Here is a 17,238-nt window from a genome sequence, read left to right on the forward strand (position 1 = left end):
TCCAGCTTCTGCTGGCTGTGGGCAGCACAAGGTGGTGCTGCTTTGCCGCTGCTCCGAGCTTTGGAAGCAAAGTCAAAGCAGTGTCTGCAGAGGTGGATGAAGCTCTTGGTGGTTAAACTAGTGGAGTTTGTGCACTGGGAGCCCTGGTCTCAGTTAAGTGGTGGAGTGCTGGCTGTAACTGTGGCTCTTCCCAGTGCCAGGCAGGAGGATGAGCCCAGTCGCTTCCCAGTCTGCCCCTGGGATGCTACTGGAGTATCTGGGAGATTCCTTGTGAAGAATAAAGCCTTTGTGGGGGCAGGAAGAGACCCGACTGTTCCAGCGTGAAGGCTTTGCTGTGGCAGCAGGACGGGGGACTCATGTGACGTCCCACTCTGTTGAAAGGTGGCAGATGAACGTGGCCACTTCCCCGGGCTGACTGAGTCAGCTGCTCTGCAGAGCAGCTGCAGCCACGGCCCGTTGGGCTGCGTCCGTGTCCCTGCTCACACCAGCAGTTGTAGGTGTGGAAAATCTTGCCTGCCTAGATGTCAGCGATACTCTGAGCACTACAGACCATGGGATGTGACGTCCCACTCTGTTGAAAGGTGGCAGATGAACGTGGCCACTTCCCCGGGCTGACTGAGTCAGCTGCTCTGCAGCGCAGCTGCAGCCACGGCCCGTTGGGCTGCGTCCGTGTCCCTGCTCACACCAGCAGTTGTAGGTGTGGAAAATCTTGCCTGCCTAGATGTCAGCGATACTCTGAGCACTACAGACCATGGGACAGGGGTGTGTTCCCACTTTAACTGTTTGTGAAGTCCAGACAGGATGAGTTTGCTCTCCCTCAGCTTAACCCTCAGCCTTGACAGCTTTGCTTTCTTTCTCCAGGGTCACATAAGCTTCCTGAAGAACCTGGTGTCATCTGATTATTCTTACTTATGGGTTAGGCCCTCGGTGTCCCGAGAGCAGCTGCAAACTATTTCTGCAGAAGTAGATGAAATAGGAAAACTAGTCTTAGGGTAAGTGTCTCTTCCCAGCTCTCAACGCACCCACCTGCCCACCCCGGAGCATTGCTCTTGGCTGCTGTATTCATGTTGGACGTGCTCATCGTTCTTACTTAATTTGCTCTGCTTTGGAATGTGCTGTTGTTAATAACGAGTGAGAAATTCTGTGTTTGTAGTTGAAAAGCAGGTTGCCAGCAGGCAAGCTCACATCAGCGCTCTCCAGGAAGAATTGTCACGTCTGGATTCTGTAAAACACCAAGCACAGCGGGTCTGTGTGCCAGCACAGCGCTAATGGAGCAGCGGTGCTGGAAGGGTTTTCCCATTCCTCCTGTGCTTTTGTCTGCTGGGGCATCGACCTGGAGAAGTGTGAGGTGGTTTTGGTCAATATGCACTCACATAACATAATGAGACAGAATTCTGAGTCTCTGGAATGAACCCAGTTGTGTCCAGTCAGAGTCACTGTCACTTCTGGAGAGCTCATCCCTGTGGAGCTTCTCCTGCTTCCATTTCTTTGTCTCTCACTAGCAGTGGGTAGTTCTGTCTGCTCAGAAACATTCCTGAGATGGCAGATGGTCTGCCCGGTCCCGGACCTTCCTTCTGTACCAGTTTTGTGGGGTTTTGCCAACATGTTTCACTGCTGCCCCGTGTCCCTCTGCTACTCCACGCCTTGCAGCTAGGTGGGCTGGTGTGAGAGTCGCCTTTTCAGTTCGGATCTCACACCTGGACTAAAATGAGCCCTGAAAACTGGTTCTGGGGAGCAATTGAGGTGGCAGTATCTGCAAGTTGAGTTATTATCTTCAGCCATCAGCACTGTTGGTTGGACTCAGTCTTTTGTCACAGCTGAGTGCTAACTTTGTGCAAGTGATGGTACTTTAAATGTCAGAGTACTTGTTGTCCTAAGGGATAGCAGCACTGCTGCCTACAGCTGAGTAGTGTCAGCAATGGCTCCTGCATCTCTAAAAATCCAGTCAGTAAAAAAGAAATCAGAATTGCAGCTTTTGCTGTGGTTTTCCAGGTCATTGGTGTAATTTTGTGATTTGAACTTGATGCTTGCTTTTCTGAACAAACTCTGCTGCTGATGCTGTTAATAAAGGCACGGCTTGGCAGAGCAGAGCCGGCAGCAGCAGTGTCGAGGTGCAGCAGTGCCGCCTGCCAGCCTCGCAGGGTGCCTGTGCCCGGCAGCAGTGCTGCAGTGAGCAGAGGGAGTGCCCTGGCACAGGGCAGGGACGAAGGGCAGGGAGTTTACCTTGGACTGCTGCTGTTGCCAGAAGATTTTGCAAAACCAGTCTGAGGTAGCTGGCAGTCATCAAAGTCATTAGTCATTTCTGGGCAGGATTCCTGTGATTTGTGTGTCTGTAAGGACATCTTCTTTCCCAAAGGCTCATGACAAGGCAGGCTGCTGTTTTGACGATGGAGCAGTTGAATAAAGACCTGAGAAGCCTCCAGAAGCAAACCAAGGAGACTAAGTACAGCAGCATGATGAGGCTCCTTCGCTTGGCACTCAGTGGGCAGCAGGTAAAAAAAATAAAATTCTGAGACTGGGACCTTTTTTTTATTTAAACACCTGTTTTCTTTGATAGGAAGATACTGGTATTTGGACATCTTGCAAGAACTGACATCAGTTGCTGCTATGAGCAAATGTACCAATATATAGCAATTTGGGAAGAAAGGGCTATTCTGTAAATTTCAGAAAGGCAGAAGCTGTCAAAGCATGAATATGCTGGTCACAAATCTGAAGTCAGAAAAACCTCTGGACCAGCAGTAGGGAGCATTGGCAAGGTTCTAGGTTCTGGGCAAAGCTAGGACTTGATGTGCAATCTGATTTTCCAAAGTTCAAAACCAAGTTTTACAAAAGTTCTTCAAAGCCTAATCCTGGCTGAGGCGCCGGCAGCAATCCTTCTGGGAAAGTTTGACCATTCTTAGCATTTTAGTTTAGGATTAAAAAGCAAAAAAACAAACCCTAGTTTTGAGATCTCTAATAAAACCCCCACCCTTGGTCTAACAGCAATCTGATAGCTAATCACTCTGCCGTTTCCGTCGTGATGATGCAGGCACACGTGCTGAAAAGTGTAAGTTTCCATTTTACAATGACTTCTTCTGTTTTCAGCACGGACCGAGCGTTGCCGAGATGATGGTGACCTTGGGACCCAAAGAAGTGTGTGGCCGAATACACAAAGCACTGTCTAGCTAATGTGAGACAGAAGTGACACCGACAGCCAGGCAGCGGGTCGGATGGAGTAGGCAGTGCGTCTCATTGTCCCAGACCTGCACTTTTTTGATCTCAGCGTGATTCTTTGATGCTTTGATCGTGACTTCAGCCCAGGCAGGTGTCACCATGGTGTGTCTGGTCTGTATGTATCTGCACTAAGCATAAGCCACTTTGTCTGGGAGAGGAACCAAATACAGATTTAGGTCTGTCCTCCTGCTTTCATTGGGTGCAAACAGCCTGGTTCCCAGGTGGGGAGAAAGAGACTTCTATGAACATTTAAATCCAGGCCGTGTGGACAGAAAGCAATGCTATTGCTGATACCAGCATGGTTCATCTCAAGCAATGGGCCTCCTCTTGGAGAGGTCCTTGTAGTCAGGGTACCTACAGCTGCGACTACACAGGTCCCCAACAAATACTCCAGGGAGAGTATTTTTGTATATATATAAGACATATGGACAATATGTACATTATAGCTGCTGCCCTGGTGTCCTGCTGGGCTGAGTGAACTACGTGGAGAGGGGAACTCTCCTCCCCGTGTACAGTGTCATGCGTGTGGTTCTGCTAAAAATACCCCTCACCAGCAGACTGGCATGTTTTTTCCTCTTTTGGATGATGACCTTTTAATTATTAAATTAATTTAGTGACTTTTCATTCCGTTCTCACCAATGTGCTCGCTCTGCACTCCAGCGAGGGGAGGAGCAGCTGGAGGGGCGGGTGTTCCAGTGGGGCAGCCCACGCCCACAGCACACACTTCCACAGCAGGAAAACTCGCGTGGGCTTCCCACGGGCGAGCAGTGGCATGCGAGGAGCGGCAGCGGGTGGATCTGCGTCCTGCTCGCAGCGGAGCGGAGCGAGTCCATGGCCGGCGCTGGGGAGCTGGAGCAGTGGCTCAGTGAGTGGGGCTGGGGGCCAGGGGCCAGGGCTGGCTTTGCTGCTGGCTCTGGCCCCAATCCAGCGGGCACCGGAGCAGCTTCAGCTCCATGCAGAGGGGTCTGGCTTCTCCACGGAGCCCCTTCGGGGTGCTGATCATGAGTGCTTTCTTAAACCTGCAATATCTCTCTTCCTCCCCATCTCTCCGGTCCATCCTCAGCCCCAGTCCTGTCCGCGCTGTCAGAGCACTGGGCTGGCAAGTGGATAAAAGCCAAAAAAGACTGTTTTCCTTGATTGGGCCGCGCAGGCAGAGCTTTGGGATGGGCTCATGCAGCCCTGTTGCAAAAGGCTGAACTGTGCCCGTGTTCCAGCACAGCAGGGTTTGCAGTCCAGTCCTGTAAATGCTGTTTAGCAGTTTCTCGTACTCTGTGCTAAAAGCAATGTCATGTGTTGCTACTTTCAACCCCCCAGTCTGTGCCTGACTTCGACTCTTTAAGAGTCTGTGCTCAGGACGGTGTTTTTAGGCAGATTTTAGTAAGAGCTGTTTCCTGCTTGTCCCGTGTCTTCCATTTCTGCCTCTCTTACAAAAAGCCCTGAAGCAGCTGGCAGCAGCGTGAGGTCTGAGCATGTGCCGCTCTCTCGCACGCCTCTCACGCTCAGCCTGCTTTCTCTTTCTTTTTTTATTTTTTTTCCCTTTGTAAGATAAAGCCACTGACCCCAGTAGCCCCGAGGAAAACTGGGAATGCATCCAGCGGTTCTGTGACCAGGTGAATGCCGACATGGAAGGGTAAGGCAGACAGATGGCTCTTTGTGTTCACTCTGGGCTGTGGGTCTGGCTCTGAGCTTCTCGTGGCTGTGGGGGGCAATGGGACCCGTAAGCCACGGCCTGAGGAGCCTGGAGAGGCGGCTGGGAGCGCTCGCTGGGCTCTGCTGCTCCCCAGGGTAAACAGGCTGCAGAGCGGTGTGTGCCAGCGCGGAGGAGGGTGATATCTGGGAACAGGCTCTGACGTCTGTTCCTGCAGCCCGTGGGGTGGCAGGTCTGGCCACTGTGCCCTCCCCAGCCTCTTGGCATCGCGATCTCGTTCTGTAGAGCAGAGGCCTGTGTGTCAGAGCCCATCGTCTGACACCCGTGTGCACAGGAGCAGTCGGCAGCATCCCTGTCTTGGGCTGCACATTAAAGCTTCCGTGGCTCCAGAGCTGGTTCTTGTGGCATTTGCCCAGGGAGAGCCCCCAGCCTCTCCCAGCTGGCTCCCTCTGAGGGGGTAGCCTGTGGGCATGGCGGGAGGGCAGCTGTGGGTGGCACAAGCTGCTTCAATTCATGTCTCGCCCCTCGTAGTGGCCCAGGCCAGCACTCTGGCAGGGGAAGGGTGTCTGAGGTAGCAGGTTGTGAATCCATCAGTGGCCGTTCTCTCCAGAGCAAAATTAGCAGCGTTTGTTTTTCTTGGGAACTTGGCATTGTCTGAGTTGCTTCTGCTACTCCCCAGCCCGTCGCTTGCACCGAGGCTGCTGGCACATAAAATACAGTCACCTCAGGAGGCAGAAGCTCTCCACGCTCTCACAGTAAGTGCTTTCATCCACGTGCCAGGAGGAGGGAGTAACTTGGAAATAGAGTTTGGGGGTAGAGGCAGCATTGCTGTCTCTTCTTTTTCTCTTAGATGTGCCCCTCTTTCCTTTTCTCTTAGACGTCTCTCCCTTTTAACTTTCCATTGCACAAGGGACACAGAACCCAGGGTATAACGGAGGGGGTAACTGCTGTCGTTCCTTCCCATGTCCTTCTGCTGAGGAGTTTCAGTGGTCGGCAGCTCTTGCTCTTTGGCCTGTGGTCCCACCACAGGGTCAGTGGCCCAAAAGTTATTAGTGATGAGTAGAACAGAGCAGATGGTCTTAAACATGCTGCTTAAGGTTGGATGAAGGAAAAGTACATGTTCTTGCTGCACAGCTTCCTCAGTATCTTGTATTTGTGAATGCAGTATCAGAAAATTCAGAGATTTAGTATTGTAATGGCAAAGTTTTTAAAAATTCCCCAAGACCTGTATATACAGTTTCTGTTCAGGACTCTCTTGTTTTCTGCAGGTGCTAGAGACCTGTGTGAATAACTGCGGTGAGAAATTTCACAATGAAATAGCAAAATTCAGGTTTCTGAATGAGCTGATTAAAGTGCTTTCCCCAAAGGTAGGTGGTCGTGGTTCTGCTGGACATTGCAGGTGGGACACACTGTTTATTTCATGCTGGATATGAAAACTCTGAATTAATCTCACATCCAAGTAGAGCAGATTTCATTCTGTGCCTCCACACACAAGGGCTGGATGTGAATTCCCCTGTAGAAGATGTAAGCCAGGGGCTCTTGCTGTGAAAAGTTTTTCCTTTTGGTTTCTCCCACCTCTGCTGGGACAGTCAGAGACTGGAGGAGCTGGAAATTGTTCCTGTGACCCCTCCACCTGTGGCCCTTTTGCCTCTCAATGATTTACAGAACTTTGGTTGTGGAAATGGCAGAGGACAGAGATGCCAGGAGCTGCCCAGTGCCTTTCCCATGTTTCTTATGCCTTTCTTATGCTCTATCCTCAAATCCTAGTGCTCTGGCTGCTCTCCTTCTTGCTTTCTCCTGGCAAAGGTTATTCTGGGGCTTGGGTGCTGTTCCACGGGCAGGTTCAGGTTAGGCAGTGACAGGGGGACTGGACCTCAGCAGCACTGGTGCAGCCCTCACTGTGTGACAGACAGTCCTGCGTTGGTGCAGCCCCTTTGCTGAGGGTGTCCTGGAAGCTGGGCAGAGGGTTCCCAGCCCTGGGCAGTGACTCCTGGGGTCAGGGTGAGGCTGGAAGGGGTCTGCTGTGCTAACGTGGAGGCAGCAAAGTCCCTGCTGCCACGCTTCCCTGGCTCACCAGGCGTTAGTTCAGTGTATTCGTTCCTGCTCTGGAGCACTTTGTTTCTGAGCACAATCGCTGCCTCCTGAGAAGAGAAGCAGCTGTCAGGAATGAGGAGTTTTGTTTGAGAAGCAAAGTGTGTTCAGATGGATGTGCTGGGTCCCCTGGCAGTGCTGCTCATGCTGAAAAATGGAGACCTGTCTTATCAGAGACGGTGTGATGTTCCCACCTTGCTCTCCTGTGCATCAAACAGCAGACCTGGGGCTTTCTGAAACCCCCTTCTCAGCAACTTGGTAATCGATTCCCCTTCTCAGCAGGTCCTGCACACACTTACCGCTTGCACAGGCTTCATTTTCCATTACATCATCTCGATGGCAGAGCTGCAAAAAGCTGATTTCAGAGAAATGTCTAACCCAACAAGAAAGCCTCTTCTCTCAGTGCCAGGGTTAGTAAAGGTGTTTCAGTGAAACAACAACTTCAAAGAATATGGCACCACAGAGAGTTTTGTTTGCTGTTTTGACAGAGGAGGTATCATTTTATGAGTTTGAAATGCCTAGTGTTCTGGAGGTTTGTGTGTGGTTTTTATAACACATTAAAGTGAGTGCTTATAGGCAATAATGAGGGAAATTGTCAAAAACATCCAGATGCTGAAAAAGACAATAACTTTCATTTCTTGTTTTGTTCAATTTTCCTTTGCCTGGGTCTGGATGAGGCCAGTGGTGCTATTTGCATTGTGGGCAGTTAAAGGAAGTCTATAAGGTCAAGCACAGAAGTGTTTTCACTAAAATAAACCAACTTACTTTTGGTTTTGGATTCAATAACGGATCAGAGAAGTTTTTAAATAGTTTCAATTTGGTTATCATATAATATTTATGTAATTTGCATACACTTAATAGCATTCCTTGTATTTACAGCCACCACTATACACACTATTTCCTATACCACAAGATACACAGTTGACAACACTGTGATGAAGAAGGTGTTAGGAATCCATTTGCTACTTGGTCTCTGCAGACAAACAACTTGTCGATAGACCCACGTGGCATATCTGCCCCTAATTCTTTGGTTTTAATCTTTTTTGCCTCCATTTACTTTTTTGTTTTGTTTTCAGTACTATGGAACCTGGTCTTCAGAAAAAGTCAAGTCAAGAGTCACAGAAGTGATATTCAGTTGGACAGTCTGGTTTCCTCAGGAAGTTAAAATCCGGGATGCTTATCAGATGCTGAAGAAACAAGGTTTCTGTTATTTCAGTTTCCTTTTTAGCCTTCAAATCACATGGTTTCAGACCACAGATATCTGTCCTCTTTATGACTCAGCTTTTATCACAAGATGTTGTATGGAAGGAGACAAGGACAAAGGCCACACTTCCAAGGCTGTTTGGGGACTTAAGGATGCATCAAACTGTTTAAGGAGATTTACCAAAAACCAGCCTTATTGAGTCAAAGATCAGGCTGGCCTCGTGGCCTCTGTTCTCACAATGCTTGCTGCTGTTGTGCAGGGAAGAGGTACAGGACAAACCCCTTGCTTCTCCATCTCCTTCTGTGAAATTCTGGGGAGGGGTGAAGGAAGTAGGTGCAAAGCCCAGTGTGCTGTTGAGCATCGGTATGGTAACAGCTCAGGCATCGCTGAACAAACGTTGTTACTCATTCCAGGGATTGTCAAAGAAGACCCCAAAGTGCCAGAAGACAAAATTTTACCTCCCCCTTCTCCGAGACCTCAGAATTCTATTTTTGACACAGATGAAGAGAAATCAAAGGTAAGCTTGAAGGTTTTCATGCCTACTCCCTGCTTCGGATTTGTACAGATAAGAAAACAGGCTCAGTCATATTTTGAGGGCTTTTGCTGCTTCAGACAGACTGTCTTCAGAATAATGAGAATACTTCTTGCTGTACAACAGCTAGAGAGTTCTTGGGTTGTCAGAACTTTTTGCGTAGTAAAAAGTGATTTTTTTAAAATTTTTTTTTTTTAGAGAAAAACATCAGTTTCTGTTGATCTTTCCCGAGGGAGGGTTTTTTACAGAAGTTCTGCAGAGCTAGAGAGTTCCTGTTCCTAAATAGCCAAACAGTTTGTGCAGGCAGCTGTAAGGCAGCTGCTCTGCTGTGGTGTGTGTCTGCAGTACGGTGTCTAGAGACTGCTGCTCACTGCTGTGCAATGCTTCCCCGTCCACAGCTCTTAGCGCGGCTTCTGAAGAGCAACCACACCGAAGACCTGCAGGCTGCCAACCGTCTGATCAAGAGCATGATTAAAGAGGTAGGGAGCTCCCTGGGTCAGAAGCTGTGTTTGCAGCTGGGGAGTGGGAGAGCACTTGGCCATTCAGTTTCTGGCAGTGGGCCCTCTATACCTGACCCCCGCGGTGCCCACCACCTTACTGGTATGACAGGGCACACCAAGAGGTGGTAATGGGAGCCGTGCTGCGACATCAGTCTCAGGTGAACTCTTTGAGCTGCCCTGGAAGAGTGACAATTGTCAGTATTTGTTATCCTGAAGTTACAGTGCAGGATTGTTTTGTTTCCCTAAAATATGCTTTTTGCCAGGAACAGGGAATATTTATACCCAGGAGCCTGTCTAGCAGGACACTTCCACGTTAGTGGGATCCTGGCAGTGGTACTGCATTAGTGATGGAAAGGTTCCAAAACTAAACTCAGTTCCCAGGTGGAAAAAAGCCACATCTGTACAGAACTGCCTTTTTGTGTGTGTGCACATCTGGTGTGTCTGTCTTCATTTTCCATCTGAAGGGGCACCCCAGTTCTCTGCATAAAGAGGAGATTGGGTCTGCTTTAACAAAATCCCTGCAGTTGTTTTGAGAGTGTTGTTCTGTATGGCAGAAGCCACCAAATCCCAACTCTAATTTTGAAGACTTACTCGTACCTGTGGTGAGATGAATTCCTTATGCATCAGCACAGTGTCCAGGGTGTGCTGAGGAGGGCAGGAGGTTTCCATCCTCACCCTTGACAGGGAGGTTGGTGGACAGCTGATACTGGAGCTGTTGGGGGGCTGTTGTGCCTCCTCCACCTGCAATAAGGTGTTAGTAGGAAGCAACTCCCAAAAAGTGTGATCTAGAGTGACCCAGCAAAGCCCATGCTCTGGCTGCACTAGACAAATCATCATCTACTTTTATTTCATCTTTCATCAAAGGAACAAGAAAAGTCAGCTAGGGTGTCCAGAAGAGTGAGTACCATCAGTGAGGTTTCCGAGAATGTTAAGCGTATGGATGAATTACTGGAAAACTACAAGAGACAAGAATTATCCAAATCTGACCAGGAGACCCTACAGGTAAATGCTCTTTTTCCTCCATAAGAGGTTCTTCTGTCTGGCAATGGCTGGAAGGGCCCAGGGCAACAGGACCCAAAGGGGCGGCACAGTGCGCTTGGCTTCTGCTGGGGGAAGAGCACTGCCACGGCAGGAAAAGTTCCCAACATACTCGATGGATAACGGTCCCTCCTGTCAGTGTGATGGAAGTTGAAATGGAACAATCTCCTGCTGTGCTGGTTTGAGTTTCTGCCCAGTTTAGCTGCTCTTCTTGTGAGATCTTATGGGGAAATGGTTCTTCCTCCAGCCATGGCACACCAGATGGGAATCCCCATGAGCCCAGGCATGGTTAGGTGGGTGTGATGAGATCTGACCAGAGCAGCTCAAGGTTGTGGGTTCCTCAGCTTGTGTTATGGTTTCTGTGATTCCTCTTTTTCTACCCAGAGTGCCTGGTCTACTGCTGCTCATAAGTATGAGTGAATTAAAGAAAGGTATGATGTCACTAATAGGGCTGTCAATAGCTTTATGATCTTGAAATACTTGAGGCTCCACTAGGATGCCTACCAGACTCTCAAGTTGAAAAAAAAACAAACTTCAGACAACTGTATTTTTGTAGTTAAAAACTTCTCCTGTGGCTATGTGTGATGGCAGAGTTTGGAGTTAGCTGCTGTTGGGAGGGCTGCTGCTGTAGATGGAAGAGACTCTCCTTTCAGACTGAAACAGCAGCTGCCTCCGTGCCTCCTCACTTCCTAAAATGCCGAGACAGGAGCTGTAAGTGGCTTTGCGTTGTCTGGTGGTAGTTGCAACTGACGGTCGTAATACTTCCCTCTGAGTACTGTGATCAATCTGTTCATGCCTGGATACTTTTTATTTTAAATTGAGTCATTTTACACTGATCTGTCTTACATCTGTACGTGTAGAGAGGGTGTGATTGCTGAGGAGACACCAGCAAAGCCTCCTTGTGCCAGTGGCTGTACATCCAGCTCACTGTGGGTTTTTAAGAATGCAGCAACACGCAGCAGTGATACCCTTTGTCTGGACCTGGGCAGAAGGTGCATCTCCTGTTCTAGAGGTAGCATCACTTATAGGTGGTCATGGGGACAGAGAAGTGTGAGTGTCTGGGATCTCCTGAGCAACAATGTGAAATGTTTCCTTCCATAGACGCTGTTTCAGCGCTGTGAGAAGCTCAGGCCGCTGCTGTTTCGCCTTGCCAGTGAGACAGTTGATGACGATGAGGCTCTAGGTAAGAGCCAGCAGTGTCCTTGGATTTCTTTGCAGTTTACTTTGTCTACTTTTGCTTTGACCAGTGGGGTATGCCCTTCCTCAGAGAGGGGGAATGCTTCACCACTTGCTAACCTGTTGGCAAAGCTTTCCACATACACCTTTAAACCATTCCTATGGGAAATGGCATAAGTCTCCTCCCACTCCTTTCCAAGGAAGTGATAAATTTTCACTCAAAGCTCAAAGTTTAACAGTGAATCCAGTTTCTTCCAGCCAAGGTGGTTTTCAGAGTTTGTGGAGTTCTGGTGTTCAGAGAACTGAAGGCTTTTGAGGTCTTTTCTCTACAGAGATTGAAGTTCTCCCTGTCTATCAACACAGAAGGCAGAATATTTTTTTTATTTCTTAAGTAATATATTGATGAGGGTCATATGAGCAGAATGTTTGAATTCCACAGTTGTGAAATGTAGCCCTTCCCAGAGGACTGCATTGCACAGTCATGTCCATATGCCTTGAAGACCTGACTGAAGTGATGCCTGGCTGAACAGACATCTTCAACAGCAAACAGAAGAGCTCAGCTGTGCCTTGAACATTTCATTCATACCCATGAATGCCAGGGTTCTTCAGCTGTGGAGTGCTGAATTATAGACTCGAGTACACTCGGAAAAGTTTCAGGGAACAACAGAGTACATAAGAGATGGCAGGAACTGTTAGCACTTCAGAGACAGGATTAGATTTCAAAGTGATCTTGAGAAAGAGACCTGAAAACAGCAGGTGTATGTGCAAAATGCTGCACTTCAGAAAATGGAGTGAAAAACTAGTCAGGAGCTTAAGGCAGATTGCCCTGCTTGACTTTGCTCTGGGCAAGTCCTCAGCTGCACTGTCAGGAGCAGTCTGGAGAGTGCCATGGAACTGACCCTCCTGTTAGAACATGAGTATTTTGTCTCTGCTCTTGTTTTCCAGCTGAGATACTGCAAGCCAATGACAAGCTCACACAGGTGCTCGGACAGTACAGGCAGGTTGTAGCCAGCCATGAAAATGGTGGTGGAGGAGGTTCAGCCACCAGCTCTGCTGATGCACCAGGTAAAGAGCATCTGGAGCATTCCACAACAGCTCTGCTCCTGCATGTCACCTATGAGTGGAGTTTGGAAGGGAAATGCTTCTCAGAGAATAAATGTGGAGAAACTCCTATAACACAGGAAAACTCCTATGTGACCATCATTTTCTTTTACATATGGATGATAGAAAATATTCCTGAAGTTCTTCACTTTTAAGTCATTTTGAGCGTGCCTGTACCCACACATCCGCTGTTCCTTTCAGGTGGCTTCTCTTTGACTCTTTCTGCTGTTTCCAAAGCAGGCCGGACAGCCCCAAGACGCATGAAGAGCTACACGCTGATTGACTTCTCTGAACTGGAGGCAACATCCCAGTCTCCTACAGACCAATTTGCAAACATCACCACCGCCTCCCGGCACGGCAGCACAACCTCTACATGTCTGCTCGAGGAGTTACAGTCGTTAGGTTTGTACATGCAGTTCAGTACAGTGTTATCTTTGTTGCTAGGGTTCGTGGTGTTTAATAGAGGAGAACTTTGACTTTAGCGTTGGTCGTAAGGGAAAGCAGACCCTTTCAGCCAGTGTCATAAGTTTTCAAGAATGTAGTTTCTTCAGTGGTGTAAGACTGTAGTCAAACTACTGTTAGATAACAAAGGAAGAACCTATGGAAAACCCTTGTTTTCTAGAATTGATCTGTGGCATTTTGGCATCATTCTTAGGTCTCAGCAACTCTCCTGTTGAACAGAAACCACCGCCCGATTTTGGCTTACCAGAGGTGAGTGATCTTCAGATACTTTAGTCCATAAAGTACAAAAGACAAAAATCAGATGTGAGTCTAGTTTTCTCTGGCACTCTTTTTTTCTGAAGGGAAACTGGAATATTCCTGCTCTGCAATGAATTTCTGAGTTGCAGTTTGCAACCAGATTACTCATATTTATTTCTCCTTAAAGCAGTGTTCTTAAAAATGAGGTTCTTTTCAGTTGTTTATGTTCTATAGCGTGAATGAGAAGTGCTTTGTTTTTCAGACTGCTGCACACAATGGATATAGTGAAATCATAACTGCTGTTCAAACACTGGGACTGCAGGAGAGGTGGGAAGATGGCTGTTCAGAGAAGAATGAATTTCAGGGCCTGGTTGATCAGCTCTCTCCACCATCCAGGACCAAGACATCATCCTTGTAAGCAAATTGTACCCATCGCAGTCTGGCTTTGGAGATAAGGAATGCTGTTTTACAGCAGCGAGGTTTAGGAAAACCTTTCAACTACAGCTGGTTAGTGGTGGCAAGGATCCATCCACGTGTTGGCTCTGTTAATTGCACTTTGTGTAATTACACACTAGGACCTTCCAAGGGTCAGAAACTTGGGGAAACAAATCCATGGCTTAGTGACAAGATGATCTTGAGCTAAAGGAACAAAATCCATACAGTCAGGTCTTTCTATAATAACCTGTGACTCAAAAAATACTTTCCCCAGTTTTCTCCAGGCTGTGACAAAGTAGTTTCCAGGCATTCAGTGGAAGCTTCACAGTTTGGGAACCAAATTAACTATCCACAGATCTTCAGAGCAGGTGACCATTATGATATGCTTATCCAGTCTGCCATAATACAGGCCAAGAAATTTTACCAGAGATTCCCAGCTTCTTGCATTGTCTTTCAGCCAGAAGTTATTTTAATCTCTCTGACCAGAGCTCCACAGGGTCTGTGCATGGGGAGAGTAGACTTCCAAAGCCCTGAAACAGTTTCATGTTAGGAACAGAAATCGAGGTCTGCCTTAATGCATGCTGAAGCAGCAGCTTCTTCCTTATAAAATAGAGACAGTTTTAAAATTTCTTAAGAACTTAGAGAGTGTAAGCTTGTACTTTCTTTATACCTAAAAGTGACAAGGGATTTGGAACACAAAATGGACACAGCAGACGATGGTGTATTCCAGGTAGTCTCCCCAGTTAATATAAGCTTTCTACATGCTTTTCTTTCCAGGGATTTATCACCAGTGAAATTGCCCTTTGCAGATCTTCCAAATAGCTCAATGGCAGATACTTCATTCTCCAGCCTAGGCTACGAGCTGAAGCCTGCTGCCTCTTTGCATCCAGCTTCCCTTGATGCTTCTCTAGAAAACCTTTTTGTTCCTTTAATTTCAATTATACCGAGTAAGTGCAATGATTTCTGTGCCCCAGCTCTGCTTACTAGAGGCTTACTAGAGCTGTTCTGTGATTTTTGCAGGGGAGCAGGCCAAAGAAGCTTCATGCTGTGCAGGTCAGATGGAGAAAAGTAATGACTGTTCTATTAGGGACTTAATGTATCTGAGAATTTGAGCAAGTGCTAGGGGTCATACCATGGAAATGTCCTTGTCCTCCTCACCAAGTAGTCAGGAGTTTCCTGCCCTGGGTAACCTCTGTGATGTGCTTCTAAACTGTTTGCCCTTAGCACCTTTAATCAAGCTTCAAGCAGTTCTTCTCCAGAGGCTTAAAAGGGATCTGTGGGTGGGAGATGTTGCGCTTCCTCAAGCAGAGCTGTTCTTTCCACCTCTGCTTTTCGATTCAATGCTGTATGGCCCAGCTCTGCACCCGCTTCCCAGAGTGCTACCCTGGGTACGTGGCACCCCTGTGCCCTGTTACGAGGGCTGCAGAGCCTTGGCTGTCACTGCTTGTGGAAGGGGACAGGTGCAAAGACACTCTGACCAATTGTCTCCTGCCTTCAGTCTCTCAAGTGAAGGATCTACCAGGTTTTGGAAGGGCTGGATGGTGATAGTTGGGTGTGGATTTATCAGGCAGTGGTGATAAGAGGCTCAGTCTTGTTAGTGCTGAAGAGTTACATTTTATTTTTCCCATCATATCTGTATTGGATTCATACCTGACATCTCTAGCTGACTGTTGAAATCCGAGCTGCTAAATCTCTGATTTAGATGTTCAAATTCCTTTCTCTGCCTTAGAGAAAATGTGAATCACAGGCAGGTGCTGTACGCTGCCTGGTCTGTGAGTTTGCTGGAGAAAGTAAAAGTTTGTATGCATGTTTCCTTCTTGCTGTTCCTTACCCCATCTTTGCTGTTCTGCCCTCAGAAGGGAAGGGAATCCATGCTTGCTTTCTGATTCTCCTTCTGTCTCCGGCAGGCAGTATCTGTCCACTCACTGTGTATGACAGGAATGGTTTCAAGGCTATGCTCCACTTCTCCAGAGACCCGGCTCCTGGCCGACCAGATGTGCTGGTGATGGTTCTTTCCATGCTGAGCACATCAGCTCAAGCAATTAAGGACATAGCGTTTCAGGCTGCAGTCCCAAAGGTGAGAAGCTTAATGACAAGCAGCAGAGAGTGGGACTACTCAGAAATGTCCCGAGGAGAGGTTTGGCATTTCTTGCTTAGGATTTGCCGTGCTCATCAGAAGTTGCATGGCTCGGTGTCTCTGAGGGATGAACCTGTTGTATGCTGGTGCCTGTGGCCCTGGTGCCTGTTTCACAGAGTATATCCCTGGCCTTGAGAGAACTAGCTGGGGTTCCAGATGTGCTGCTTTAGCCTCCTGGGTAAGGCACTCGTTCTGCCTGTGTATGTGCAGCACAGAATTGGCTATTGAGGAGGACCTGCCTTTAGGTGTAGGCTGTGAGAGGGCATGCCTTTCATTGCATGGTGGAAGCTGGCTGATGTGTCTTTAACCAGCTCTGTGGCTTGGTAATACTTCCAGCCCTTTTTCAGCGTGGACCAAAAAGCATTCCTTTTGTTTTCTCTTTCAGACCATGAAAATAAAGTTACAGCCAGCATCTGGTTCAGAGCTGCCTGCCTTCAGCCCCCTTCTTCCCCCCACGGTGGTATCCCAGGTCCTGCTGCTTGCCAACCCACACCGGGTATGTGCAGTGACCGAGTCTGCTGGTGGGGCACTTAGCACGTCACAAGCGATGGGTGGCAGTTCTGTTGAGTTGATGAATAATTACAAGACCAACAACTGGTGTAAGGAATCCTCTGTCACTGAGACAGTTGGCCAGGCCTGGATTGCCAAGCGTGCCCTTGGGTGGCTCTTGCACAGGTCTCCCAGTCACTCCTTATATATCTTATGAAGATCCAGGTCTCGTTCTGTGCAGACCTTCCCCATGGATGAAGTGTTCCTCTCACCTTTCAGAGGGTGATTCACTGCAGCAAGGCTGCGAGGGGTGAGGCTGAAGGGAGACCAGGAATCGGCAACAATGACGTGTCCCTCTCTCTTTTCCTTTCTCTCACAGGATCCCATCCGACTGAGGTACAAACTCATGTTCACACAAGGTGTGCAGCCCTTCAGTGAGGTGGGAGAGGTGACTGGCTTCCCAGAAGCAGAGCTCTGGGGCAGGAGCTGAAGTTTGCCATGTTGCCTTAGTGGTGGATGGGGAGGGACTGTGTGCCAGCGATGCCGGCCTGGACCCCGGAATGGTTCCTTTCCTGGGGATCCACCATCTCCTTCTTCCTTTTGGTTTCTGTGCAGGTGTCTGGTGGGAGGGATGTGAACTGGCTGCTTCTGCCACAGCCTTTTTCTGTACCTTACCCTGCTTTGCAGGACCCTGCTGTGGAGCCCTGCAGCCCGGGACCCTTAGTGCTTCTTTCATACAAGCCTCCTGCTGCTTTCTGGGCCAATTGTCCCTCTCTCCCATTCCCTTTTCTTTTTGAATAAAAAAAAAAAAAAAGGCAAACCTGTACCACCAATGGGCCCCTGTGCCAGACTGCTCGGAAGGATGGGACCTACCCACCCTCTTTTCCCTGGGGTTTGTGTGCTGGGGTGTGGGCAAGAACAGGGCTTGGACCAGAGATAGTGTGGCCATCCCTGGAGGGATTGAAGAGTCGTGTA

General features: G+C 48.4%; 2 protein-coding genes across 2 annotated transcripts in view; both read left to right on the plus strand.

The window, feature by feature from the left end:
* EARS2 (glutamyl-tRNA synthetase 2, mitochondrial) overlaps positions 1–3,186 on the plus strand; it is a 7,467-nt gene extending 4,281 nt beyond the window's left edge. The window contains exons 6-8 of the mRNA XM_010165122.2: positions 862–992; positions 2,357–2,492; positions 3,085–3,186. Coding sequence (XP_010163424.2) covers positions 862–992; positions 2,357–2,492; positions 3,085–3,168 — 351 coding nt within the window. The 3' untranslated portion in view covers positions 3,169–3,186. The remainder of the gene's footprint in view (positions 1–861; positions 993–2,356; positions 2,493–3,084) is intronic.
* Positions 3,187–4,044: 858 nt separating this feature from the next.
* Positions 4,045–16,753, plus strand: GGA2 (golgi associated, gamma adaptin ear containing, ARF binding protein 2). The gene is made up of 17 exons (XM_010165123.1): positions 4,045–4,078; positions 4,759–4,843; positions 5,541–5,616; positions 6,130–6,228; positions 8,029–8,152; positions 8,570–8,673; positions 9,087–9,167; positions 10,053–10,190; positions 11,328–11,409; positions 12,348–12,467; positions 12,741–12,905; positions 13,159–13,214; positions 13,465–13,616; positions 14,415–14,584; positions 15,545–15,714; positions 16,160–16,270; positions 16,643–16,753. The coding sequence occupies exons 1-17, from the start codon at positions 4,045–4,047 to the stop codon at positions 16,751–16,753; spliced, it is 1,878 nt and encodes a 625-aa protein (XP_010163425.1).
* The last annotated feature ends 485 nt before the right edge of the window (positions 16,754–17,238 follow it).

The sequence above is a fragment of the Antrostomus carolinensis genome, unplaced genomic scaffold, assembly GCF_000700745.2.
Source record: "Antrostomus carolinensis isolate BGI_N321 unplaced genomic scaffold, ASM70074v2 scaffold31713, whole genome shotgun sequence".
In the NCBI taxonomy this organism is placed as follows: Eukaryota; Metazoa; Chordata; class Aves; order Caprimulgiformes; family Caprimulgidae; genus Antrostomus; species Antrostomus carolinensis.

Coding starts and splice junctions, on each gene's coding strand:
- GGA2 (XM_010165123.1), top strand. CDS start 4,045: ATGGCCGGCGCTGGGGAGCTGGAGCAGTGGCTCA. Junction 8,153..8,569: donor TCAGATGCTGAAGAAACAAG/GTTTCTGTTATT, acceptor TACTCATTCCAG/GGATTGTCAAAGAAGACCCC. Junction 16,271..16,642: donor TGCTTGCCAACCCACACCGG/GTATGTGCAGTG, acceptor TTTCTCTCACAG/GATCCCATCCGACTGAGGTA.